This window comes from Ursus americanus, chromosome 10 (genome assembly GCF_024610735.1).
Source record: "Ursus americanus isolate L20-20 chromosome 10, mUrsAme1.1.p, whole genome shotgun sequence".
NCBI lineage: Eukaryota > Metazoa > Chordata > Mammalia > Carnivora > Ursidae > Ursus > Ursus americanus.
Window position 1 is genome coordinate 71,977,327 of NC_142136.1, and position 27,219 is coordinate 72,004,545.

Here is a 27,219-nt window from a genome sequence, read left to right on the forward strand (position 1 = left end):
GTCTAGCAGACTGGCCACATGCTCTTGGGATATAACGATGCAGACGGTATTCACGGAACACATTCGACCACTATCATGAACCGGTGGGGAAGCTGCAGGGAGACCCAGGTAGGACACAGATGCATGTTGTGGGAGGTAGACATGGCGGGCATGGGCAAACTCAGAGGCAGCTGTTCCAGAAGCTTACTCCACCTGGCTTTCCCAAACGTGGCCACACTTACCTCCCCGACTCACTTCCCATTGTCCCCATGTGCACGGCTTCCCATAGAGTGAGTTTGACGTCAGCCTAGGCCCCTGACCAGCAACCTAGCTTTATACTAGTTTGCTCATATATGAAATGGAAAAGGGTTGTCATAAGGACTGAATGAAATCATCCCTTAAGCAATAAACGGTATAGAGTATTCATCACTATTATTGAGACTAGATGTTGGCCAAGACGCCTCATCTGAGAATGTGGTTTCCTGCTCCCAGAATGGCTTTTTCTTTCTAATTATGCCAGTGCTTCCCAAGTCCCTCCCAGAATCCAATCTGAACTCTTGGATATGCAAAACTTATGCAGAAATTTAAATGGAAATCAGAGTGGTATCTTTTGCTATCTAATAATGAAAATGCTAATGAAAAACTCCACCCAACCCTCAACTTCTCCTGTCCAAAAAAGGTTAAACATACAGCACTGTTATCAATGAGCAAAACCTTTTAGGGTTAAAAGTGTAATTTTATTTAGATGTTACTTGTACATAATCTATAGTAAGATATACAAACAGATAAAAATTGTTTAACAGGAGGTGTGTTTTTTTTTTAATACCACTTTAAATTCAATTTACAACAGCATTGGTAATACTGCAAGGTGACAGATACTCTGATTTATAAAACAAAAATTACTTGCCACTCTGGCTGATACATTCCCACTAGTCTTTAATGGATTAAAATGTATCATGTATTCCAGTTGCAAATTATTACAAAACTTCACAACCTAGCCACTTGGGGCTCAGAAAAGATTTTGATATTCTAAAAATTTACTGAAATGAAAATGTTAATTTTCTAACCATATACTTTCACTAAAGAAAAACATAAGTGTACCAAATCTCACGGTTTGGGGTTAACAATGGAAAACCCACCATGTTAGTTATGTTTGTGTAGCTAATGTGTGGTACCAAGTAACCTTCTCATCCCCTCTGCCTAACCTATATGAGAAAAAAGCTTGTAAGAAATTAATCTAAAATATACATGGGGTTATAAACTGAGGGCAATTAAAAATAACCTTACAATATTTAACTACTACTTTAAAATGTAAAATCCATAGATATGAAATATGCTTTTAAATGTTTTTCTCCATTCGTTTTGGTAAATACTTTTTGCAAATGAAAACTGAAAATTTAAAATATTCACTTTTTCCTTTTCATGTAATAGCACATTAGAAAACGTATGGATTTAAATTTTAGAATAAATCAGATTTGCTGAGAAAAATACTGCAAAAATAATCTAAATTGAATTTTAGTCCTTTTCCATTCTTTCAAAGGCTACGCAACACATTAGGGCAAAAGCTTTTTCACTAGTCGGAAAATCAAGTCAAAAATAACTTGTTGATTAAAGTACAGGAAGACAACTAATAATTAATAGGCTTATGAATATTTATGGATAAAGTGCCAGTAATTTTATTGTAATAAGATATAAATAGAAGAAATCCTGACATGGATAGTAGCTTCATGTGTTCTCTTCATCCTGAGAACAGAAGGGACATAAAAAACAAAGAAGCGTTACCAAACAGAAGTTCTAGAATTATACAAGTAATTCCTAATAGAAAAATAACAATAGAAACAAAATATTGTAATAAAGATAAAATCAGACTACAAATGGTAAAAGTTTCAAGAATAATGCCAACACAGTAGGCCTTTATACTGAAAAAAAAGGGGGAGAAATCAAAGAAAGAAATGTAGAGTCCATTAATAACTACTGCTTATATTCAATAAAATTACGGTGACTAGCTCCAAGAAACAGAAACTTGAGAAGCAGGTGCCCAAACAGCCAGTTACAGCTGAAGAGACTCGGGTAACCTGATAGAAGCATGGTCTCTGGAAGGGGATGCAGACATTAGGCTTTTCAGAGTTTCAAAATCTATGTGACTAAAACCCAACGTATGGGCTTTATCCAGTGACCGCCCAAAAGCCCAATCAATGTCCACTGGGGGACACACGGATGTGGTTTGGGGGTGCCTCTGAAGTCCTCAGGAGGACTCATTAACGAAAATCCATTGGTCATGGTCCTGTTTATTCGACCACTACCATGAACCAGACAACTCAGTCTTGAGCCAAAGACTCCTTCATCATGACTGAGAGTCACAAATAACTGCCATCCGTTTAAAACGCTGTAGGTAGGGAAGAATCCCCAGTAAGTGAAGTGTCTTAGTATATTTGTGAAGTCGTATCTATAATCGAAGCCTGGGGGTGTTTATTGATTCTGAACAAGCAGTTACCCTTCACTCAAAATTACAAGAGCAAAGCTACCATCCGTGGGTTTTCCAGTGCTCTGCTTTCACCAGGAAGATAAACCCCGTAGGTCTCTTGAATTGCCATGTGGGAAAAACAGCAGGAAAGGGTAAGGTGAAAGGAAAGTGATCTGGAACAGCTACACGTCTAATCTAATCTGAGGTACTTTTTAAAATTTAATGTGCCCACGATAACACGAGAAAAGAGAACCGTGTGCTTCTAGGAGCAGGGCCAAAGCCCTACTTGGATGATGGATCCCTAATCTGGCCACAGCACCAGGAAAAGCGAATAGCTGTCAGCATCTACTTTCACCTAAAATCTAAGCTTTTAAAATTCAGACCAAGTGGAGCGAGGCGCCACGGGAAGCACGCTCTGGAGCACGCTGACGAGCCAGGAACTCCACCGGCCTCACTTGGGACAGGGCTCCGGGAAAGGCCAGGGTTGGGGTGGGGGAACTCCAGGAAAGACGGGGGGGGGGGGGCTCCTCTGAACGGGGGGCGGAGGGGGGGGCCGCCGTGCAGCCCGCGCCCTCCGTGTTTGTGCTGGCCGGCTGGCCCCCGGAGCTCTAAGGGCTGCCAGGTGTTCCCTGCGTCATCCCTGATGGCCCCCGGAGGACAAAGAACTCTGTTCATTTTCATGACTGCGCAGCTGCTGGAACCTCTTACAGAAATCATCAACAAGCATCGACCAAGTGAGGCCCGCAGGGAATCCTGCCTGGAAAGGGCCCTTCCAATTTCACAAGAGCGTGCAAAGGAAACGAAATCATCTCACAGAACGTTCCGATTCACAGAGGCGACGGAGCCAAGAAATGGAAAGCAGCAACGTTTGATTCTTACTTGTTAAATCTTTCCCTCTAGAACCAACCTCTTCTGAAACACATTTGAAACAAAAAAGGGTGAAACGGTCTCACTCACTGATTGGAAGACATCACTCTGACACACGGTCATTAATCTTGCAAAGACCTAACACCAGGCAGCTTCACAGACACAGAGCAAGTCTGCAGAATTATAGTGATCAAGAAGAGGAAACCCAAACTGCACTAAGTACTTTCATGGCCAAGAAATAGGAAGCAAGAGGCTGTTTTCAGGACAATGCAGTAGTTACAGCGTATTTCCTCATGTGCAGCACAATTTGCTATGTTTAGTGGCACTTAAGTATTACACAGTAAATACTGAAAAAACCCAGAATTTTTGGATGTGCAAAAGCAATATCACATTATTAATACAAAAGTTGCTAAGCTACAGGATTATAATACCACTATGTGGGTGCTGAGACCACTTAAAATTTTTAATACATTCCCGACACACGCTCTCCGGGTGGCCACCGGCCTCGTCAGCGCGCCGCCCCGCTGCGCACGCGCGCTGCCTCAGTCGGACCAGTCGTTCTCGTCGAACTCCGAGTCGTCGTCAGAATCGCTGTACTCCACGGCGATGCGTCGGGACAGAATCGTGGCCACGTCATTCCCGACTGGCTCACGCTTGGCCTCTTGCTCGCGCTGTTCTTGCACCTTTTTCAGCTGAATCCCTGGGGACACAACCGGAAGAGGAGAATTAAATCCCTCCGCTTGCTCCAAATTAAGGAAAACAAACTAACAGGTCTATTTAGCTCCCCCCCCCCCCCCGCCCCACCTCTGCTGACACCAAAGGTAAAAAGTTTTGGAAACCTGAAATGAGAAAAGCTTGGGAAATGGAAGTTTCGTGACCAAAAAAAAAAAAAAAAAAAGGCAAAGTTGTAACACTGCTTACGGTAATGTGTTGAAATAAAAAAACTTAGAATTCCAGTGCACATGAACATCATGAAAGAAAATTCTGGAGCTGCACCTTCCATTCTGGTAGTCACACGTGGCCAATCAAGGGTAAATTCATTGTGCCTTGCGGCTACCACATCGGACCACACAAACATGGAACACTTCTATCGCGAACATTTCCTGGACATTGCTGGAATCCAAAGGCTTGGAAAGCAGCATTTTATGCTAATAGCTTTTGGCTAGTGGGGGGAGGTAACGAAGATCTTTGTTTCACCAATTACTGCTAAAAATGAATATAAAATACAATTCTCTATTTTCTTATTAAGTAACAGCGGGTAAAAAGATGACTTAAAGTTAATTCTTTAACTTTTCCTTTTGAGTCAATTTCAGATTTTACAGAGCCCTTGTAAAACAGCAGAAAAACGGGCACCTGCGTGGTGCAGTCGGTTAAGTGTCCAACTTGATTTCAGCTCAGGTCATGATCGCAGGGTCCATGAGTCAGGCTCCATGCCCAGGGAGCCTGCTTAACATTCTTTCTCTCCCTCTCCCTCTGATCTTCCCCCCGCAAAAGAAAGACTAGTAGACAACCATCCCCATAAAACCTATACCCAGATTCCCCAACTGGTATCATTTGACCACTTTTTTGTAGCAATCTTTCTCTATCATTCTTGCTTATACAAACACACTTTTTTCTGGACCACCTGAGAATAAACAGCATATAATGTTCCTTTGCCCTTAAAATACTTAAGGTGTAATTCCTAAAAAACAATGATCAAAATCAGACTATTAGCATAGATACAATACTATCAACTATTCTACACATTTTATTTAAATTTTGCCAGTAGACTTAACAGCAGAAAGTTTTCCACCAGGCCTGGGATCCAACATGGGAATACGCAGGACATTGGTTGTCATCTTTCATTAATGTCCCTTAATCTGGGCAATTCTTCAGTCTTTGTGTTTTCTGATCTTGACGTTTTTGGAGAACACAGGCAGCCAGCTCCTTTGTAGACTGTCCCTTGATGCATGCTTCTTAGAGGTTTCCTCATGATTAGATCCTGGTTATGTGACCACTCTTATTGGATGGGGCTCACAGGTATCCAAAAACAAAAACAGTGTCCTACTGTGACCCTAAATTTGTTATCATTGAGGTCGCCCAGCTTGGGGACTTCTTTTCTTGACAAAATCAAAGTGTGTCAATGACACTGAAGACATATGAGAAGGCTGGGCTTGTGGGCCACACTCCGGTCTGATTTATGGGCACTCAAGCAAAAGCAGAGGCAGTAATGTCCTTGCCATCCTGTGAAGGATGTCAGTGATACTGCAAGCCAGGCTCCCTTCCCAGTCCCTTCCAGACAGAAACAACAAGCCCCAGTGAACATCTGCATGCCCTGTCAGTGACCCTCAACCAGCCCGGGGTTGTGGCCTGCAGCTGAGAATAAACGGGGTGGAACAGACGGTTAGGGTGGCGATGAGGGGATGCCAAAAAGGGTGAGAGTCTGGGCTCCTCCATCCTGATTTGACCAGAGATGCTCTATTTCTGTATGTCTCATGTTCTGGGGTTCAGTGTAGGACTTTTATCCGACAAAAGAATTTTGCTGCTAAATAAATGTTGAAAAACTTACTGGCTTAGCACATCAAGCTAAAAATATGGAAAGTCTAGGACATAGCTTAGCTTTTTAAAAATAACCCAATCATTGATACGAGCTCACTTTCTTTCATTTATACATTTACCCTTTGAGTAGAACGCAGAGAAAAGATCCAACTAATCACTGATCATTTTTATCATCTATTTCTAGTCAAGTACAGCTTTCCTGAATTCTCTCAATACTCTATCATTGTGTATTTATTTTGCACTGGTAAAAACAGATCTTCTGTTAAAAAAGCAAAATCAAACAGGTGTCCTTTAACCCTATTCTAAAAAGCAGTTCAGTGGAGAGAGTAGTCATTTGAAGAAGACTAGGCTGTGTTTGGTTAGGGCCATAAAGAAGTCTCTTTCTAAAGGAAGACTGTGTTTGAGACGCTCACTTACCCATCCGAATGGCAGCAAGAAGATCGCTTCGGGCATCACTTATGGGTGGCTGTGCCGTCTCCTGGCGCTTTGCCTCGGCCGCAGGGGGGCCATGCATCGGGGAGGACGAGCGAGAAGATCCTGCACCAGGAGGGCCTGGTGGAGGAGGCGGTGGGCCTGGAGGTGGCGGGGCTGTGACCACGAGCCCAGCGGTGGGAGGGTGAGAAGGAGCGGTGTAGGAGGAGCCCGCGGAGGCAGGGAAGGGGGGCTGCATGGGGATCTGGAGAGGGCTGACGAAAGCAGTTTGTGCTGAAGGAATCATGGGGGGTGGTGGAGGAGGAGGAGGTCCTGAGGGGTTGTAATACTCAATTATTTGTGCTGGCAGCATCCTAGTAAAGAGATGAAACGCAGAGTCATTAAAGCAGCAACAGTCACGTCCTCTGACAGTCGAACATGCCTGATTCAGGGGGCTCCCCCAAACACAATATGTATTGTCCTCTGAACTTAAAGCACTGCAGGATGCAAATATCCCCCCTTTGGGTCAGTCATTTCTACAGGTCTACATTATTCACTATGATAAAATTCATCTACTCAATGAACTAGAAAGAAAACCACTCAAAGTAACTTTTGGGGCACCTGGCTGGCTCAGTCAGTTCAGCGTCCCACTCTTGACTTTGGCCCAGGTCATGATCTCAGGGTCCTGAGATTGAGCCCCACATGAGGCTCCGTGCTCAGCACGGAGTCTGCTTAGGATTCTCTCTCTCCTCCCTCTGCCCATCCCCAGCCCTCAATAGGGCTGTCTTTCTCTCTCTCACATAAATAAATCTTTAAAAAAAAAAAGCAACTTTCTGTGGAAGGCTAGAATACAACAGTTGACTGCAAAGGTTATGAACAGCAATTCAAATCTAACCTCTATACTGGGCATCTCAAAGGTGGGTAGCTCACAGACTTGTCTTACAAGGGTTCTGCGGTCAGTCAGATTTGGAAAATTCTGTGTTTTATACCTCATGCCCATGGAAATTCCTCAAGCCCACAGTGCCCATTAGAATATCAAAATCTTTGGAAAGTCCTCCACCTAAGAAGTCCACTGACTCCTACTTAGCTAAGGGTTTTCCACAGATCCTCTCTTTGCCTGACCCTTAGTTAGTGCCTCCGAACACACTCTGGGGACCCTTAAAGAGAAGCAATGGAAGAGAACCTCTGAAAACGGAGGGGCATACATTTAGAAGGTGATACACACTGCTCTGGACTGAAGAACACACGTTAATGGAAACGCACATTCAACACCCCTGGGCACTGTCTCAGAGGGGCTAATTCTTTAAAGATTACGGTTAAGCCAGAAAAGAGAGGGCAATAGGCAGCCTATCAACATAAAGGTGGGTGCTTATACTAATAAACACTTGAGCATGAGGGTCTTTCATTAGGAGGTGTTTGGATTTTACCCAAGTGACAGAAAACAAAAGGACCTGGGGGTACAAGGATGTCTGGGCACCAAGAGATCAAGAAAAAGGACTATATGGCCAAGTGCAAGCAGGGGCTCAAGTGGGGCTGCCCTGGATAGTTTTCTCACTTTTTTTTTTTTTTAAGATTTTATTTATTTATTTAATAGAGAGCAGGAAATCCAGGGGGAGGGGCAGAGGGAGAAGGAGAAGCAGGTTCCCCACTGAGCAGGGAGCCCGATGCGGGGCTTGATCCCAGGACCCTGGGATCATGACCTGAGCCAAAGACAGTTGCTTAACCAACGGAGCCGCCCAGGCACCCCAGTTTTCACACTTGTGATAGGAACTCTCTGTGGTTCACCCAGGACGTGTACAGAGACTTGAGCGTTTGGGACAGGTTCACAAAATCAGCGTTTCATCCTTTCTCAATGCCTTGGCTTAGCAATGCATTCAAACACCTAACACACCTAATATACCAAATGCACTTAAAAGTACGTAGGAAGGGAGTATGTATAGATGAATACAGATACAAACCTGAGATCCATCTGTAATAAAAAGGGGAGCACCGCATATTTTAACACAGAATTGGTCATAACTGGTAGTATCTATATCCAGTCACCCTTGGCCACATCTGGGCCCTACGGTATGATTATTCAGTTAAAATTTTTAGACCACACATAGGAAACTCCCACGTGATAGCAAGCAGAGCAGGAGCACAGGAGTCCTGAGTTACCCGTAGTCTGCTGGCGCCATGGGTGCGGAGGCCTGGGACCCCTCCGCGGCCTGCGGTGGGGGTGGCGGCGGCGGCTGCTGGGGTCTGTTTAGGGCCATGTGCCTCGCCGAGGCGGAGGGGGGTCGGTACTCATGCTCGGAGGCTTGGGTTGCTGGCCCGTGCGGTGGTGCGTCCCCGGCTGCGTAAGAAGGGGTCACGGGCTGCGGGTGCAGAGAGTGGTTGGGAGTCGCCGGGTAAGAGTAATCCGTGACATCCGACGCGTGCGACCTGACGTTCAGGAAAGAGGGGTGGGAGAAATTCAAATTCAGTTAAAAAGATTCCCCCCAGCAGGCATAAGCATATTATCTGAATAATGACTTTGCCAATGCACAGAAATCACACACTGATTTCCTTTACTATGGACTAGGTCCAGCCCCATGAGAGCTTCCAAGCAACAACATAATTACTACTTTAGCAGCAAGCCCCAGTGTTACATGGCTTCAGAGTCACAGCGCTGAAGTGAGTAAGTCAGACAGATCGGCAAGCAGGAAACAGCAGAGCCCCATTTCCGCAATATTTCAGCACGCTTTTTTCTAAGAGAGAAGGCTACAAGACAAATTCCATTTAATTAAAAAACAGCACCTAAGACAGAGGATTTCAGTGGCAACGGAACTGACAGCATATAATTAGAAATTATAAAATGGCAGGTGAATTGGATAAATATGAACAGTAAGAAGAGCAGAAGAAATCAAGAATGCAATACAGTGGGTTGCAGTTTTCTTAAACAGAAGGGCTGTATTTAGCCAAAAGAGAAAGAACGCGGTGCAGTGTGGAAAGGGCTTCTTTTCTTTGCACGGCGGAGCGTGAAACTCTGGAAGGAATGGAAATGTGGTATTAGATGAGTGGAGCCTGGAAAGATGCGGGTACCGGGATGCCAGCGGGGGGGCCCCCCCAGAGGGTGCACGGCCTCATGAGGGTGGCGGCCACGCAGGCCACGGGTATTAGTAAGGACAGCGGTGCGTCGATGGCCCGGGCTACAGGCCAGCTCCCGGGACGCACGGAGTCAGAAAAGGGGCTGCGCGACCTGTCAGGGCAGCCAAAGCAGGGTGGGCAAGCTGAGGCTGGGGTCCGGGAGAGCAACGCGACGAACCCTCTGGGCACTGTGTCCTCGGTGGCGCCCCCTGCCGGCACCAGCTCCTTGGCGTCACTCATGAACTCAATGCCCATTTTCCTTCTCTCCCACTCCTCTCTTCTTGTCCTTACTCTTCTCACATGTATTTGCTGGCTTCTGTGAGGGGTCAGCTTGTGTCTCTCTCTCTGGAGGAAACAGGCAAATACACATTGGGGATGTGGGGGGGGGCGGGGCAGGGAAGACACCAACCGAGTTCCCATCTTTGAAACTCAAGACAGTAGCTTCCCCTCATAACCAGAGCACCACACGGCAGAGAAAACCATCCTAAACGAAAAGAGGCTGCTTTTTTTGCTTTTTTTCTTCCCTGACTGCTGTATAATAACTGGTAACCTGCTTTCTTCCTCCTTATTTGCAGTATAAATTCTAGACTATGGTGTGCATACGAGTATGTTTTCTTAACTATGCAAACTATGCAAGGGAGTTAAAAATATTTAAAATTAAAAAATTTTAATGGGAGAAGAACCCGACCTGGCTTTAGATTGAGCACATTTTTAAAACATAAATACCTAAAACTCTGGAGTCACTGGTGACATGTGCTTGACTCTGTGTGTGTGCTTACGTCACAGACTGTGTGTACAACGTTCTCAAGGAAATGAAGTTAGCTAGCAAAATACAGAGTGCTTCTGATGAGAGGAGGAGGGGAAATTGTAAACACTGTGGCATGACTCAGAGTGCTACCCTCATAAAATGGCTTTGTGACAGAGCCCCTGCGGAGCCAGAGAAAGGGGAAGACCAGATGGAGGAGGGAGTCAGGACCAGGCAGAGCATCTGAGGACCAGAACTGCAGCAAGAGAGTTCTAGAGGGCAGGGCCCGAGAAGGCTGCTTGGTGAGGGGGGCACCAGTGGGCTGGAGGAGCAGTGGGGAGTCGGGGGCCTGCTGGGGGACAGAGATCCCCGTGGGAAGGCAGCAATCAGCCACAGAAGATGCTGTACCAACGTGGAGGTGAGTGGGATGATCCTGAAGCGTCATGATCGGCACTGATTATCTGTCACAGAAAAGAGAACTGTGAAGAAAAGAGTGAAGACCACGTGGAAAAAGGAGGAAGTAAGGGGGGAAGTAAGTGGAGGCAGTGGAGACTCAGTGGGTGGACAGGTGGGCAGTTGGACAGCCGTGGCACAGGCGCAGGACAGGAGGAGAGGAGTACAAGGACACTTGGGCTGGAGGTCTCACACCGCCTGGTAAGGGCGCGAGAGAGCAGTAAGAGAGCATATCAATTCTCATCCTAAATTTACGCTTACAATTAAACCATTCCTGATCTACAGAGAGAGCAAAATTTTATGGTTAGTTTATGTGGATTGGGTTAAAACAGATTACTTACATGAAGAGATCATATACATGCCACGAAATCCGATATTTACATTTAACTCTGTTGTCCCTATACATCCATTAAAAACCGTGTTTCTAAATAATGCTTAAAACATAAATATGAAATAACAAAAGTCAAAAGATAGAAAACATAGAGCATGATTTCAGTTTTATAAAAGAAAAATCTATATGTATACAGAAAAACGACCAAAGAAAGAAATATGCCAAAATGCAAACAGTGGTTTCTCTGGATGATAGGATTATGGATAAGATTTTAATTTTTCTCTGTAATTTCCAAATATAAGAAGTTCATCTTATTTTATAATAAGAAAAAAGTGATATACTTCAGTAAAATAAAAAATAAAAGATTCTAAATTAAGGGACGGAATCCAAGTACAACGATGAATTTTAATCTATTATCTGGTACACGAAGATAGTAAGAGGCCACGGAAATAGGATTTACGTTCTGAAAAATAAGAAAAATGACGATCTATCTAAACAACATAAATACAAATGCAGAATACTAAATCATCTCAGTAATCATCAATTTTATAACCAACACGGAACAACTGAATCTCAGATGCTAGAACAGAACAGCAATCATTCAACTGAGGGATTAAAAAAATCATTTTTCCATCTGTACCTACTGAAATAAGAATATATATGGAGTACTGTAAAATAAAGCTTATGTTTTACATGAGTAAATAATCACAATCAAATTAATTGGGGAAAAAAAAAACCAAAAAAACGCTTTGGGGGCTATCTATCATATTCAAGTACCCCTCCTCACCCCAAGACCTGTGAGCAAACGTGAATCATCACTATCATTTTCTATGGAAATAAATGGACATAGAGATTCACACTTGAGGTGAACACTCAGTTACAGCTCCAATAATTCCCTAGTACTGAACAGATAACAGCTTGTACAGAAAAACTGCCTAGAACTTCCCTCCTATCATAGCCAACCAATGACTGATAGCCCTTCTGGGGTAGAGATATTTCTGGGCATGGGAACTACCAAATATGAAGTATCTTCTGTGTGCAGAGTCTGTGCTAGACGCCGAGGTTATAGAGATAAAAATTAAGAAAAAAGGACACAGATATGAGATAAGGTCCAGGTTGTTGCTGTTTTTGAAACATTCTTGGGTCACATAAGAATTCTCTATTCAAATTCTGAAACGATGATGGAAGACTCTGAGGTTTCTGGCCAGTGAAGGACCATGACCTTACAAAAGCAGAAACGTGAAATTAAACCAGAAGTGCAAACTGACTAGTGCGTCTCTGTCATTCCGCAACAACTGTGACTTAGTGACCACATCATTCGCACCTGCAAGGAATATTTTTACTTAAATGCTTACAAATTCTTACAGTAACTCCAACAGCATTCTTCTCCTGAAATTAGAATACATAAGATTAATAAACGGAAGAAATAACTATCTCTTTTGCACATCACTCTTAGAAAAGGTTACCAAAAAGAATAATAAAGTTCCATCTTAGGCACATCAATTACCACCTGCTAATTATTATTAGATATCAAGTGGCAAAGGAAATTCAACATTCTAAGCTAAAGAGGGAGAGAAAACATGAAATGATTATTAAAATAAAAATGTAAGCCATTGGCAGTTACTAAGCCCAAATTTAACATCAATGTTAAAAACACTACATCTAGGTTAATGGAACAGTAAACTTCAGTCAGAGCAAAGGAAAATCATACACATAACACAACATAAAATGAAACCGCTTTCAAGTATTATTTCAAAAATCAAAAAATACATATCATTAATTTTCAAGGAAAGTTTTTGAAACATATCGTGGGCTATATAAACACCAGAGCCACTGGTGTGTTTCCAACATATAATAAAGCCAAGTACTACGCAGAGGCTTTGCTACAACACACGCACACACACCTAGTGTCTGGGGACAGGGATCCCTCGGAAGACGCTCCGTGGTACACACTCTGAGACAGCCTGTTGTCGGGTCTAAGCTCTTTGTCATATGCCATCATACTCCACTCCTGGCGCCTGTTTCTGGCCTTCCTAACCTTTTTCACCTCCCGGGTTGTGCCATCTATACGCTTTTGTTCCTGATGTCCAGGAAGAGAAAGCAAGCATGCCAAGACAGAAGGGAAAGGAAAAGAGCAGGTTAAATGCAGTTGTAATGCACGGGAAACAAGCCTGGTGTGCAGACAAGAGACATTCCCATTTCAGATCATGCTAACGTTAAGAAAATTCGAACGCAGTATATATTCTCTTACCTGACACAGACCCAGCAGGAGTAACTGACACTTAACCATTTAACTTAAATAAATAGAAGCTACTCTGCAGCAGCTAACTCCACGAATCACCCACCATCATTTCTGGTAAAGAATTCGCATCTTACTAGGTTTTTAGCTTGTTTTAAATGTACTAGATGTTTTAGATCTGCATTATACAGATGCGTCTCTGAGAGACAGACAAATCATGTCCTACCACTACACAATTTTGATTGAATTATTAATATGCAATCATCTTTCACAAAATAACTCAAAATACTCTATTGCCAGTTTCTAAAAGATTATTGCAGAATATTTAAGCTAATCCTGCAACTAGCTTAACACAGAACAGAAACATGATAAGAACTTACCTTCCCATACAGAGAATCAGTCTTGCTCCAGCCCTACTTGGCCAGCAAATATGTATCCAACAAAAACCGGGGTCCTACATAGGTGTTTCTTTAAAGGTGAGGACAGTAATTTCTACGTGTGTATGTGTTTTTCGTGCTTTCCAAGTAAGAGGTTATGGTCTTTAAAAATGAGAATTATTTGCTTTTAACTCCTACACTCCTGTTAAAATACCTCTGCACGAGGCTTTACACAGAGGACACACTCACAAAGTCTGACTAAGTGAGCAGATCCCGGTGAGCTTATAGTGCTCACGATGTCTCAGGCACCATGTCAGGTGCTGATGATACAAACAGCAGACAAACAAACAAAAAAGACAAGGAATCTGCCTTCATGGAGCTTGCAATCTGGGTGGGAGAGGCCCCCAGAATTACACAAACAAATGTACGGTTATAAAATATGGTAAAACACAAATGCATCATATACTGAACGCTGCCTTGTCTGGAAGTCAGGGAGTGAGCTGGGGGGACTGCGACAACCTCTGTTGTGTGAGCAGGCATTCATTCTGCAAAGGAGTAGGGGTCGGGTGCATGGCCAGAGGGGAGAGAACGTGTGCCAGCTCTGAGGAGAAGGGACAGCAGCACACCGGGAGGAATGAAAGACGGTAAATGGGGAACTAGGGGGAATGGCTCCTGAGATCTAAAAGGTAGGCTGGACCTTATAGGTTGGGTCAAAAGTGTTGCTCTTTATCCCAAGAGCAATGGGAAACCACCGCAGGTGAGAAGGGAGGGGCTGACAGACTGCAGAGGCATTTGAGAAGATCCCTCCAGGTTGTGGAGAACAGATTAAAAGGGGGAAGGCAGATCCTGTGAAAGGGTGGCTAGTGGCTCATGGTGGGTGCCAGGATGGAGCTGGACTGCTGGCAGAGGGATGCAGAAGGCCTGGGTGAGGGACGGCAGAGGGTGTGAACATGGAATTCACAGAACATATGTAAACGGTTAATAAAAATCCTAAAAGGTATGTAATGCAAATGAGATTTTTTGGATGGGAGGGATGAGTGCATCGAGAAAATAATAATGATACGCAGGTCTGGAAGAAGTCTGTTAAGAGTGTAAACTGGTCCAGTCTTTTAGCGGTCAGGGACAATATGATGGTATCTTCCAAAATTTAAAGCTCATATTTGTGTCCTAGAAGTTTAGCCAGAAGACCTATCTGTCCATGAGTCACGTAGTACTATAGTACTGTTAAGCAACTATTTACCAACAACCTAAATATGTCCTAATACAGTAAGGAGTAAATAGTTTATGTAGCGTGCATACCTAGGAATACCATACAACTATTAAATAGAGAACATCTTTAATTATGTCAATATATGTATATGCCTGCATGTGCTTGTGTATAAGTCATGTGTAGTACAAGTGTATGTATATAAAAATACTTCGTGAAATGTATGCATATATTTATGAATACTTAAAAGGTCTAAAAATGCGCACACTGAACTGTTACTAGTGATTGGTGATACCCGGGGAAGGGAGAGACTTATCCCCAAATTTTCCAAACTAATGTATTTACTTCAGTGTAATGTGAGCATTTTACAACCAGCATGCATTGTCTGCACACTTGTAATAATCAAAGGAGGGAGATTTCAATGGATTTCAAGACACGTCCTGATTAAGAACCACTGTATTAAGTGAATCAGTAACTGTCACCCTTACTTTTAAAAGACATATGGTGACATATTTAGATAAAGTGCTATGATTATCTGCAACTTTCTTTATAGAGGTTCGGCCTCCAAATCTACCCATCATCACGCACACAACACACACATGCACGTATGCACAAACCAAATATGACATAGCGTTCACAGTGATGCATTTGCACTCCAACCACAGTGGCTTACGTTAAAGTCCCCAGAACGTGCCCAACTGTCCCTAGCCCGGGACGATCCTAGCTGCTTCTACCTTGACCGCTCCTCGATTCTGAAGCACCCCACACTTTTTCTGCCCCCAACTCCTCTGGCACCCCCTCTCTTGCGTGTGTGCACATGTGCGTGTACATACACACACACACACACACACACACTGACTCTGCTCAGCTGACTTCTAACTCCCCACTGTTGGCACTCAGTGAACGACACCACTTCATCTACACTGTCACCCCCCACCTTGTCACCTCACCCACCACACTTTCTCTTCACAACATTTACCAGGCACTATAACTACACACTTACAACTACATATTTATTTGCATCATTAAAAAATGTTTTTAAACGAGCAAACTAAGGAAATCAAGTTCAGAAACGATGGATTTCTCATCCCCAAATTTTCTAAACTAATTTTTCCTTCAGAGAAACTTTTCAGCTCCAAATGGAAAGTAACCTGCGTTTCTGAAATCCTGGGAAATGAAGGATATCTGATCTCATTTTCTATTCCTACATAATAAAAGCAGATTTGTACTAGAATTTTCAAAATTCTTTCCCTCTTTATGAGTTCCAGTGGGCTGCATGATTGCTTAATGTTTGTTTCCCCCACTACATTGTAATCTCCGTGACGGTGATAATCCTTTCGCACCACTGTTTATCCAGCATTCAGAAGGCATTCAAGAAACATTATTATATAAGTGAATAAGAAATTCTTATCAGAATTTTATGCGTTGGAGGAATGTGTAATGAGACAAAACAGCCAAGGAAATGGTATAATTTTGAAGACATGATAATCATTCATCGACTAAGACTGTTTTCCCCTGAAGAACACTGCTGAAAAAAACTAGATATTTTTGCCAAAAGTACCACTGAGAAGGGAAACCTAGAAGACCATTTAAAGGGACAGGCACGTTTTAAAGGAAAATACTCTTAAATCCCTGTTAGTATAAAAAGGTGTAGGGACCAAGGGGCCTTTAGATATCTGTTTCTCTTCCAGTCAAGAGATTAGGATCTTTCTTTTCTTCACTTACATACTTTATACTTTCTTCACTTGACTACTTTTCCACTTCAACACTCAGCAGCTCTTCCAAGATTTCCCCATTCACCTCCTTACCCACAGTACAGGGAGAGAGCATGAATAACCAACCTTTAGAATTCTTTCCTGGACTCTGGTGGGAACATCTTACACTTGTAGTCGGCCAACTGTTTCTATGTTCCCTTTCTTAAAGCCTGTTTTCAAATCTCAAATTCTCTTCCATCCCAAGCTGTCGCTTCTGTGGGGTCAGTACATCCAGATGCCTCCAAACATTAAGGTCACTAACCCACAACATGCTAAGAATTTGTCTTAACCAAAGCACTCTAAGATTTGTCAAGCAAACCAGGTGCTCATTTTTAAAAACACAGCTTACATATGAAAGTCTTAGCAAATATTTGTGTTTGGAGAATAAACTCTCAGTAGGTTCTGGGCCCTAAATGGGCAGTTCTTAAGACAGAAGTCCCTAAACCTGAACAGAGTGTGATTATTCTTCCAACAGTACTCATAATGTGGACACTTCTCAACCTTCAGACTGCAAGCCACTTGCCTACTACACCCCACCAAAAGGAACCTCTTTTTTTGGCAAATACAATGTGCTAAATGTACAGATCACACACGCTTTTCAATCCAATATGAACATCTCATCAAGGTGTTAATTACAGCGAGGTGGCAACGCACCAATTAAGAATGCTTTAAAGAGATGAGAGCAGGTCATTATATCTGATATGAAATGTTGACTGCTTTGTGCGATTTAAAGAGCAGGAGAAAAGTTATAAAACGTGGTTACAAACAAAACTTCTAGTCACTACCTCTATTAAAGCAAAGCAAGTACTAGGGAACAAATCAGACAGTATTTACTGAAAAATAATATCACTGTGTTAGACTGAATTGTCAGTATCTTCATGTAAAACATGCAACCTATACTTCTGCACTAAATCCAACATCTCAACCACTTACATAAAGGACTTACTGACTTATTTCTAAACAGGGATCTCATTTAAACGTCGATTCGCGAGTTCCTGTGCTAGAATTATTTACCTTTTGACGCCTCTTCTCCTTCCTTTTGTCTTCTGTGTCCTGCAGCATTTTTTCTTTCCAGAGGTCAAAGAAATAGGAAGGATCAGTGTAGAATTTCAGCCCATCCTTCTTATCATCTCTGTAAGTCAATGTATCACAAGTCAGGGGGAGAGGCTGTTAGACATTTTCATATGGGGTGAATATTCACTTAATTTAACTCATGAGATGATAACATCAGCATGGGGCATTTTGACTGTCCTACACATTAAGTCTCTCTGAACTCCTTATTTGAAAAAAAAAGGGGGGGGGGGACATGCAAGAACAGCAACTTTTTCTAGAATAATCACGTAAGAAGTACTCTTGCCAATTCAGATTTAAGTGCAGAAAAGTGCCTTAAAATCACAATATGGCTCGTAAACAATGATAGCTGATCCCTCAATTATTTCAGGAAATGTTTTGTTTATTCCAACAGGGGCCATACACAGAGATGAATGGATTCTTGGTGCGTCTATATATTCACCTCTACTCTCGAGCTTCAATATTATTAGGATAAAAATTAGTAAGTACACTCTCCCTTTCTCTTTATCAGGTTGGCCTAACATCTATAAATTCAATTCAGAAAGAAGCAAAATGTTCCCAGTGTATTAAGTGTGACGGAAGTAACCCACAAAGAGAATTCACTCGTGGCATTTCACATTCAAGTCCTGCTACAACCACTGTGGTCTAAAGAATATTTCAAGGATTTATATAAGTTATTCATCAATCATAAGACCAATACAAATCCCAAGTTGTAATATAAATCAATAGTAAAGCTCAAAATAATCATAACACGAAGTAAACGCTCTATATGACTAATGCTTTAAAAAAGTATCTGGCCCGTAGATTACCTTCAAGAGGAAGCAGAGCATTTACGTTTCAAATCAGCGTTTCAATAAGTAATTTAAGGCACAGAGAAAAGCAAAATGAATGAGGCACAGGGAGATAAGTATAAGAAAGAGTTTACGCCCAGACAAAGAAACCTAATTGAAAGACTCCAGGGCAAAGTCCTGCCCGCCTGTCCCTGAAGTTCCTGCAATGCCATGTTCTGGCGAGCTTCTCATCACCACAAGCTATGGACCAGTGTCCTACACGGGCTACTCTGGCCCATCTGACGGTCTGAACATCACCAACCACGGCAATTCGCTTTACACTTCAATCTGATTACTTGAAATCCTTCCTTCCCTTTCCAGGTTTCCTAACTGACAGGAGACCTGCATTACAGAGATTTTATTAATAACATCACTGTGAAAAATATAGTCTCCCAAAGATACCAGGCTTTCCAAATGGACTGAAGATACAGAAAAGCTGAAGAGTAACTTGCTACGAAATTTAGGACATATAAAATGCACACTTTTTTAAAGAAGGGAGCTGATACTTTAATGAAGGCAGAAGCTCATGTCAGTAAACAAATATTAATCTCAACATAAGAATAAACAGCAGTGTCCTGTGTTGATAGCAACTAAATGCAAATACTTCATTTTCCAGTCCTGCTGTGATGCTCATATGTTAACACTGTCTTTAGTGTTTTATGTACCCCAAATATTACTTTATTATCAAAAAGTACCTTTGCAGTAGCACTGCTATTCTTAAACACACTATTAAAAAGTCAAAGACACTTTTATTTTCCATAAGGCTGAGTATACACATAGGATACATATGAATGTCAATTCATTTTTTATACAACTAAAATTTTTCTATCACCGCAAGAATCTAATCATGATCTTGATTCATCAAATATAACTGGTCCACTGAGTTTTCTAGGCTTTTTCCTTTAGACCAGAATATTTAGTGAGGTGTCTTAGGAAAGTTTTAACAGGCCCGCCCTGTGGTTTCTAGTGCTAAATAAAACTGAAATTGCCCCCAAAATGCCTATTTCACGAAAGCAAAATCACGAGGTAAAACCTCAGGCTTACAACACTAGCATTCCTATAGATCATTAATTTTTAGGTGAGTGTGCCAAAACTTCCAGAAAAGTGTACTTGTTCCATAGAAAGCTGTGGCCCATTGGCCCTCTCCCATCATAGTTTCCATGGGATTGCTATGACGTTTTTTTGAGAATCTTTCTGTCCGTGCTGAAAGAAAGGGAAGCAGCTGGAACTGCTGCGTTAGTGGCAGAGCTGCAGTAGAGGGCGGGTTCAAACAGCTCCTTTGGACCCTGAGAAGGGACAGGAATTCAGACCAAAAAAACTCCAAGCACTCCCCGAGAAGGACCAAAGGCCCAAGACGGTGGCACTGGAAACAGAGAACCCACTCAATGGTAAAGAGAGTCTGTCACCCAGTGGAGCTAGTCCGGGGGCCGTGAAGACACCCTCCACCACAGCCCATGCTCATGAGAGGCTGAGGGAGTGAGCTTACCTGGAAGGCAAAGGCGGGAGAAGAACAAGCTGTACAAGGACGGACAATGAGAAGGTATACGGGAAAGGAGGTGACAAAATATGGGAAAAAAAACACTAATGTGGTAAGAGGCAGGGGAGGTGTTTTTAAAAAGCATTTTTAGTTTCTTAATATTAATTTCTTGCACTATTGATTTTCCATTCTTTTTCTGGGAAGTCTGGTCCTGATACTGCATCCCACCATTTTACATTTACAGGTTGATTTGTTGACTGTATTATTCACTCGTAAAAACCCCTAGTGCTGCAGCATACATTTCTCTGAATTAAATAACAAATGTCTCTGCAGTGCTGAAATGCTGAGACAGGTATTTCGCTGCATTATAAATGAATTGTGCAGTTCCTTTAAAATTGACTTTGAATATGAGGAACAACGTAACCACACACAATATTATGCAATGTGTCCACTTGTACTTCAGATACCTACACTCAGGCAGCTACAAAAGTAGTACCTATTACAGATAGCTACCAAAGCTAAGATTAGAGCTCACACTTCTCTGGGTGAGTTTATCTCTATTTTGAAATATTAAGCCTTTAACAATTCTGTACCGGTAACTAATTTCGTTGTATATAATACCTGCAATTACTTTCAAAGTTTGAAAAAAATACGTCCATAGCACTGTCCTCGTCTCTCAGCTAATCCAGACTAAAAAGGTACTGGGAATGCATGACGCCATACCTGTATGGTGTAAGAATATTCAGAGGAGGTGGCTTATCACTCTGGTTGTAAATGTCAGCAACAGGATTAGGAATGCTGTTCTTTGAAACCACCTGCTGGTCTTGGACTGTGGAACTTTTGAAAGCTTTTTTCATGTTGATATCCTGTAGTGACACTATTCAGAAAAAAGTCCCCCAAATTGAGTTACATAGAAATATTTTTAACTGTTTAGCAATAATTATCATCTGAGACACAATCATAAATAGAATTTATGATTCTAGAATAATAAAATCATGTTTTTATTGTTCATTTAAAACCGTGCTTAAATAGCAGGTACATTCCTTCCCTCTTATAAATAACAGCTGTCTCTATAAAATGAAGACAAATCACATCTTTTCTTCTTCTGTAGTGATCTAATTATTTCTTTGAACCTAATATTAGAACATCATTCTTTATAATAGCATTTTTCAGAAACCACACAGGAATATAGTGGAGTATAACAGGCATGTAAATACAAAGGGTCTGGGTATCCTGGAGGAAAAAAATATTCGGTTAATACCAGTTGAATGTAATACATGTAGGAAGTAAGTCTGCAAAAAAATACACAAATGTAAAAAATGCATGAAGTTTTCCTGACACTAACATTATGGGAAGATGGTAAGGCTTTTCAAAATACATATAGTCCTGGAAATTAAGTAGCAGCATATAAAACTACACTCAGGGGTAAGAGAATCGGGGCTGATTATACTTATTTCTTGTGTTTGTGCAACACTTTACATCTCATGTATTAACTCATCTAACCTTGACAGAAACTTCTGAATTGGGCAACCTTGTCCATTAACCCACTTGACCAATGAAGCTGAGAGTTAGGCGTTAAGTGACTCTTCCAAGATCGTCCAGCAAAAAAAGGCAAACCCAAAATAGAACACAGATTTCCTAATTTGGTCAAATGTTTTTTCTACTATAAAATCCATGCCAAAGATAGTAATCAGGTAAATCTTGATTGGGAGGGATTGAAATACACTGTAAAATCTTATGAACTCTAGTGTACAGATTAACCTTTTCTAGCACAGGGCTTATCACTGGTATTCCAATTGCAAGATCCCATAAAAAAACTGAAGGAAGATGAATAAATACTAAAAATCATTTGTGATACCAATTTGAAAAATGAATGACTGGCTTAGGATGCTAAAATTTCTTACTGAATAGACCAAATAGCTATCCAAGGTTTTACTTTTCTCAAACAAGGTAAATTTTAAAAATCAGATTAAAGAATGTTCGTAACGGATATTAAAATTTCAATGCTCTACATTTTTCTTAAATTTCTAATTCACTAATTTAATATTGACCTTGGAAAAAGACCTGAACATGAGTAAACACATTTTTTTTAAACGATGAGCGATGAATTCCCTAAAACACTACATTTTAAAAAAAAGAAAACTTTCATTTTTTACTAATACTGCTATTGTAAGTCTAGCAGAAAAATCAGATACTAAGATCATTTTAACGCAACAAGAGAAATCAAAACTACCACTTTTAATATAAGGGTAAAAATAATTATTAATCTGAACATTTTTCTCAAGTAAATATGAAATGCTTTATCTTGTACTTTTTTTGCAGATATTTTTTTTTCCAGTCTAATCTGTCACTCATCCAAAAGATACAGAAAATGAAATCTTTAAAAGGAAATTGTTGAATTTTCATTTTATTGAAACTGTCAAAATTTCAGGGCATATCCTCAAAATGATTATCAGTTACCTATACAGCGCTTACCAGTATTAACTTTATTCTACACCCATGACACCCAAAGGCCTTCAGTAAATGCTATGGCTTGAGACGTTAAATCAGCAGGATCACCACTATTATTTACAGGCATCAACTCCAACAAGGGTAGCAGGTGGATGCCTTCACTCAGTCATGCTGCGTATGTATCACTCTCCCTCTTAGTTGGACCACATCTTTGGAGTGATTCTGTGATTTTTAGGTAAGAAAGTATCTTTAAAAGAACCACCAATGACCTAAACTAGGGTTTCTAATACCAAAAACATTCAAAGAATCCCTTAAAACAAATACTATATGTGTATATTTTTTATAAAGAGAGTACGGATGGCATCTATGAGGTGGACAAGATAAGACTCTTTTAATTATTACCTACCCCAATGTTGTGGGCTCCCCCCCTCAATATTCTTCTAGAAAGGACAAGATGAAATATCAGCACACTACCCCAAGGAAAAAGCAGTGATTACACCGCAATTAATTACTACCGTCTTGTCAACATCACTTCTAGCTCATTGCTTTCATGCAATTACCTACCCTCTTCCACTGTTGAATCCAGCTGGGTAACTTTGACAGCAAGGCGATCAATTCTGTCTTGAAGAGAATTTGCTCTGATGTAGAAGTTGTTAGCCTCATTAAACAGCTCACCAAATATGTCTTCAGCATGTTTGCCTAGAGAAGAAAATGAATGGAGAAGGCCATCTGTTAAGAAGTGCCGAAGCAGCCTTCACACGTTCTCACCAATGCCGATTACTGTCAACATGTGGGATTTTGTGCAAATGATTATAAAAATAAAGTGTCATAGTCAAAGACCTTTAGAACTTTTGAAAATGTATTGTGGATATTAACATCTATCTGAAATTGACCCAAAGTTGTATAGTTTTAAAATATCCCCAAGAATATAGAATTTTCATTTAATTGCTACATGAGCTATCATGTAAGTTGTTTCCTGTTAAACTTCTTTGGGAAAAAAATGACCCTCATTTTGCATGCTTTACGAATAAATAGAATCTCAGGACCTTAACCTTCCTTTTACTTCCCAAGATAAATAAATCATGTTGGTTTCTAAATTTAAGATTTCGCTTCATTCACAATTAGAAAAGTTAGATATCTTACGTTGTGCCTAACACTCTCCAATGGCATGAAACTGTTCTAATCCATATTTTGAAATCTAAGGATATAGTGTTGACTCTGGCACTCTCTAAAAAATCAGTATTTTGTATTCTGAGTTAAACTTTCTATATGGATTCTTGTGAGTCCCAGACATAACTACTCCCACTTCACTTAAAATGTAATAAAAAACATTTCTGAAAAGATAGAAGTACCTGCCTGAATTTCCAAATCCTAACATCATTCTTTTATTCATTTAACAAACATTTAATATCTGTCTACCCTGAGTGTGCAAGGCACACCTGCATCGTATCTCCTCTGCCAGAGAGAAGCACTTTTTAAAAAGTACTTTAATTTTAAGAACAGTTTCCAGTTCACAGCAAAACTGAACAGAAAGCACAGAAAATTCCCATACACTCCCTGCTCCCCCACAGGCTCCCCCACTATCAACATCACACACCAGAGAGACACATTTGTTACAACTGATAAACCCACACCGACACGTCATTACACCCAAAGTTCAATTTACATTAGGGTTCACTCTTGATGTTAAACGCCCTATGAATGTTGACATATGTATAAAGACATGTATTCACCATTATAGTATCACACAAAATAGTTTCAGTGATAAAAATCTTTCATGCTCCACCTATTTATCACTCCCCACCCCCCACCACTCAACCCCTGGCAACCACTGATTTTTTTACTGTCTCCATAGTTTTGCCTTTTGTAGAATGTCCTATAGTAGAAATCATAATTAATTATAATTAACCATATTCACTTAGTAATAAGCATTTCAAGTTCCTCCATGTTTTTTCATGACAAGACAGCTTGTTTCTTTTTAGTGTTGGATAATGTCCGGCTGTCTGGATGTGCCACAGTTTGATTATCCATTCACCTACTTGGTTGCTTCCAGTGTTTGGTGGTGATGAATAAGTATCTGTATGTAGGTTTTTATGTGGACATGAGTTTTCAACTCACCTGGGTAAATACCAAGGGGCAAGACTGCCAGACTGTATGGTAAGAGTATGTTTATTTTTATAAGAAACAAACTGCCTTCCAAAGTGGCTGTACCATTTTGCATTCCCACCAGCAACGCATGAGAGTTCCTGTTGCTCCAATGCTCATCAGCACTTGGTGTTGTCGGTTTTCTGGATTTTGGCCATTCTAAAAGCTGTGAAGTGGTTATCTCATTTTAATTTGCATTTCCCTGATGACAGATGATGTTAAGTATCTTTTCACATGCTCTGTGCCTGCCATCTGTACATCTTCTTTGGTGAAATGTCTGTTCAGGTCTTTTGCCCATTTTTAAATCAGGTTCTTAGTTTTCTTAGTAATGAATTTTAAGAAGTCTTGGTACGTTATGGATAACAGACTTTTATCAGATTGCGTCTTGTGCAAATATCTTCTCCCAGTCTGTGGCCTGTCTTATTCTCTTGACGGTATCTTTCACAGACAATTATTTCTTTCATCATGGTGCCTTTCTTTGGTGTTGCATCTAAAAAGTCATCACCATTCCCAAGGTCATCTAGATTTTCTCCCATGTTACTTTCCAGGAGTTTTACAGTTTTACATTTAAGACTATGTTCCATTTTGAGTTAATTTTTGGAAGGGGTGTAAAGTCTGTGTGTAAACCTACCATTTATTTGCATTTCTACCAATTTATCACTCAAATGAGAAGAGAACTTAAATCTTCTGGAAAGAACACTTAAAGTAAGAATCACCACGATGTTTTCATAGTGTTTTACAATTTATATGGTGCTCTGATACCCAGTTTCCAGATTGTTTGCTGTAATTCACAACACGGCAAACTGTGAGAGTAAGAACCATGCCTGTCTGTTAAGTGTTGCAGCCTAGCCCTAGAACAATGCCTCCTGACAAATGCCTGTTCGATGAATGCACCAGCTCATGAGGTCAACAGTGAGTTACTGCTTTCATTTTCCAGATGACTAACCTGACCATCGAAAGGTGATCTGTCAAAATCTCACGACTGGTAAGTGGCAGAAAGAGATGAAACAAAACTCTGGTCTTCTAACTTCTAATCCCTTGCTTTTATCATATACTTTCCTGAATTTCCTTGCCTAGAAATTAGCAACTTCCATGAATTATTTCAGACATAAGCCTTTTGGTAATTTCCTGTTTACTTAATGAAATGGACTGAAATATTTGCTGCTTAAATGGTCATTCTCAGACAATGTATGAGCATTTCTTGTGAATCTAAAAGGAATATAATTTCATAAACTCTCATGGTGTAACCGTCTTAACAAGAGGAACTTTCTCTTAAAAAATGAAAGCAGTAAAGAAATCAATAAAAACATCTCGTATCTAAAAAGTCATCCCTCCTGCCAAAAATGGAAGAGGGATCCCCAAGACTACTGATTTCAGCCGAGCAGTAAACGGTTTCTCTTAAAGTCTGGTATCTTTGTATGGTCCTCTGGAGTCACTTAAAATTCTGTCAACAGTTTCCATTCCCACAATATATAAAGTGGTTCCCAAAAAGGCAAAGGAATAAAATAAAGTCTTCACACAAATTATATGTTTTTCAATTCTGTAACTAGATGTGGTATCCAGAATTAATGTCTGTTCACTGGCTTATAAACTCTTTTCTGATGCCGGACTTATGTATTTAATTAGCTCATGAACATCTCTAAGTTGATGTCCTACAAGATTCTCAAATGCTGTACAAGTTCAAATAGGAATTCATTTTCACGTTAACTCAAACCTGCATCCCCGTGTGGAAAGGCATCAACACACCCAAAATGAAGCCCAAGCAGAAATGGAGTCATCCGTGGCTGCTGCCTCCCGTGACAGCTCACCGAACACCAAACCTCGACACTTGTCTCTCCCCAGCACCCCTGAGTTCACACCCTCCCTGTTTCCCTCCTGCACTACATAGATCAACAGCTTTGGTCTTTGCTTTCAAGTTTACCTCCCACCCTCAAATCTATTCATCACATGGCTGCCAAATAATCTTTCTTAAAGAAAGATCTGACTGTCCCTCCTACTCAAATTCTTCATTGTTCCATATCATTCTCAAGATAAAATCTAGGCCTCTCAGTACCGCGCAGAAGGCCCTGTGCACCTCACTTCTGCCCTTCCTTTGTGTTCCGGTCGAAATGAACTATTTGTAATGCCTAAATCCATTCCCCTTTCCCACAGATCCCACTACTGGTCTGCACTTTCAAATCCCTTCCATGCTTTGTCACCTCACTCAGAATAAAAGCCAAAGGCCATGGTAGGTTTATAAAGTGATTTAACTCCATCTACCCTGCTGGCCTCATCAACTATCACCCTCTCCTTTGCATATTCCACTCTTCGTACACTGTCTCCTTGCTTTTTCTCAGACATGCTAATCATTCTCGCTTCTGGTCCAGCATTTGCATTTCCTGCTCCGTCTCCCTGGACCATTTTGTCCCAGAGACTCACAGAGTTTGGTCCCCCACTTCATCCAGATCTATACCCAAACATGACCTTCTAAGTAAGACACCTCTAGCAACCTCAGCTAAAAGTGCCATCACCTCACCACACACATGCACACACATGCCCTTGTCCCCTCCCTGCTGTATTTTTTCTCCTTAGCACACTTATCACCATGCTATAATTGTACACTTATACTTATTCATCCTGTTTCCTGCCTGTCTCCTTTCACGAGAACGTATGATCCAAGAGGACAAGGACTCTCCTCGGTTCTGCGCACTGCTTTATCAGTCCCCAAGGCCTAGGACATGCCTGGCTTATAGTAGGTGCTCAAAAAGATTTTGGAATAAATGAATAAAAATG

General features: G+C 41.1%; 1 protein-coding gene across 4 annotated transcripts in view; it reads right to left on the reverse strand.

Annotated features, from left to right (window-relative positions):
* Positions 1–694: 694 nt before the first annotated feature.
* The window catches only part of WASF3 (WASP family member 3), a 124,126-nt gene continuing 97,601 nt past the window's right edge, over positions 695–27,219 (reverse strand). For 3 of the 4 annotated variants that reach the window (XM_045797070.2, XM_087865227.1, XM_087865228.1), the window contains 7 exons: positions 22,867–23,001; positions 20,575–20,728; positions 17,488–17,605; positions 9,546–9,712; positions 8,417–8,683; positions 6,266–6,633; positions 695–4,010 (listed from right to left, as the gene is read on the reverse strand). In XM_045797070.2, coding sequence (XP_045653026.1) covers positions 3,853–4,010; positions 6,266–6,633; positions 8,417–8,683; positions 9,546–9,712; positions 17,488–17,605; positions 20,575–20,728; positions 22,867–23,001 — 1,367 coding nt within the window. In that variant the 3' untranslated portion in view covers positions 695–3,852. Of the gene's footprint in view, positions 4,011–6,265; positions 6,634–8,416; positions 8,684–9,545; positions 9,713–12,800; positions 12,977–17,487; positions 17,606–20,574; positions 20,729–22,866; positions 23,002–27,219 lie in introns of all 4 variants that reach the window. The other variant, XM_045797069.2, reaches the window with a different exon arrangement.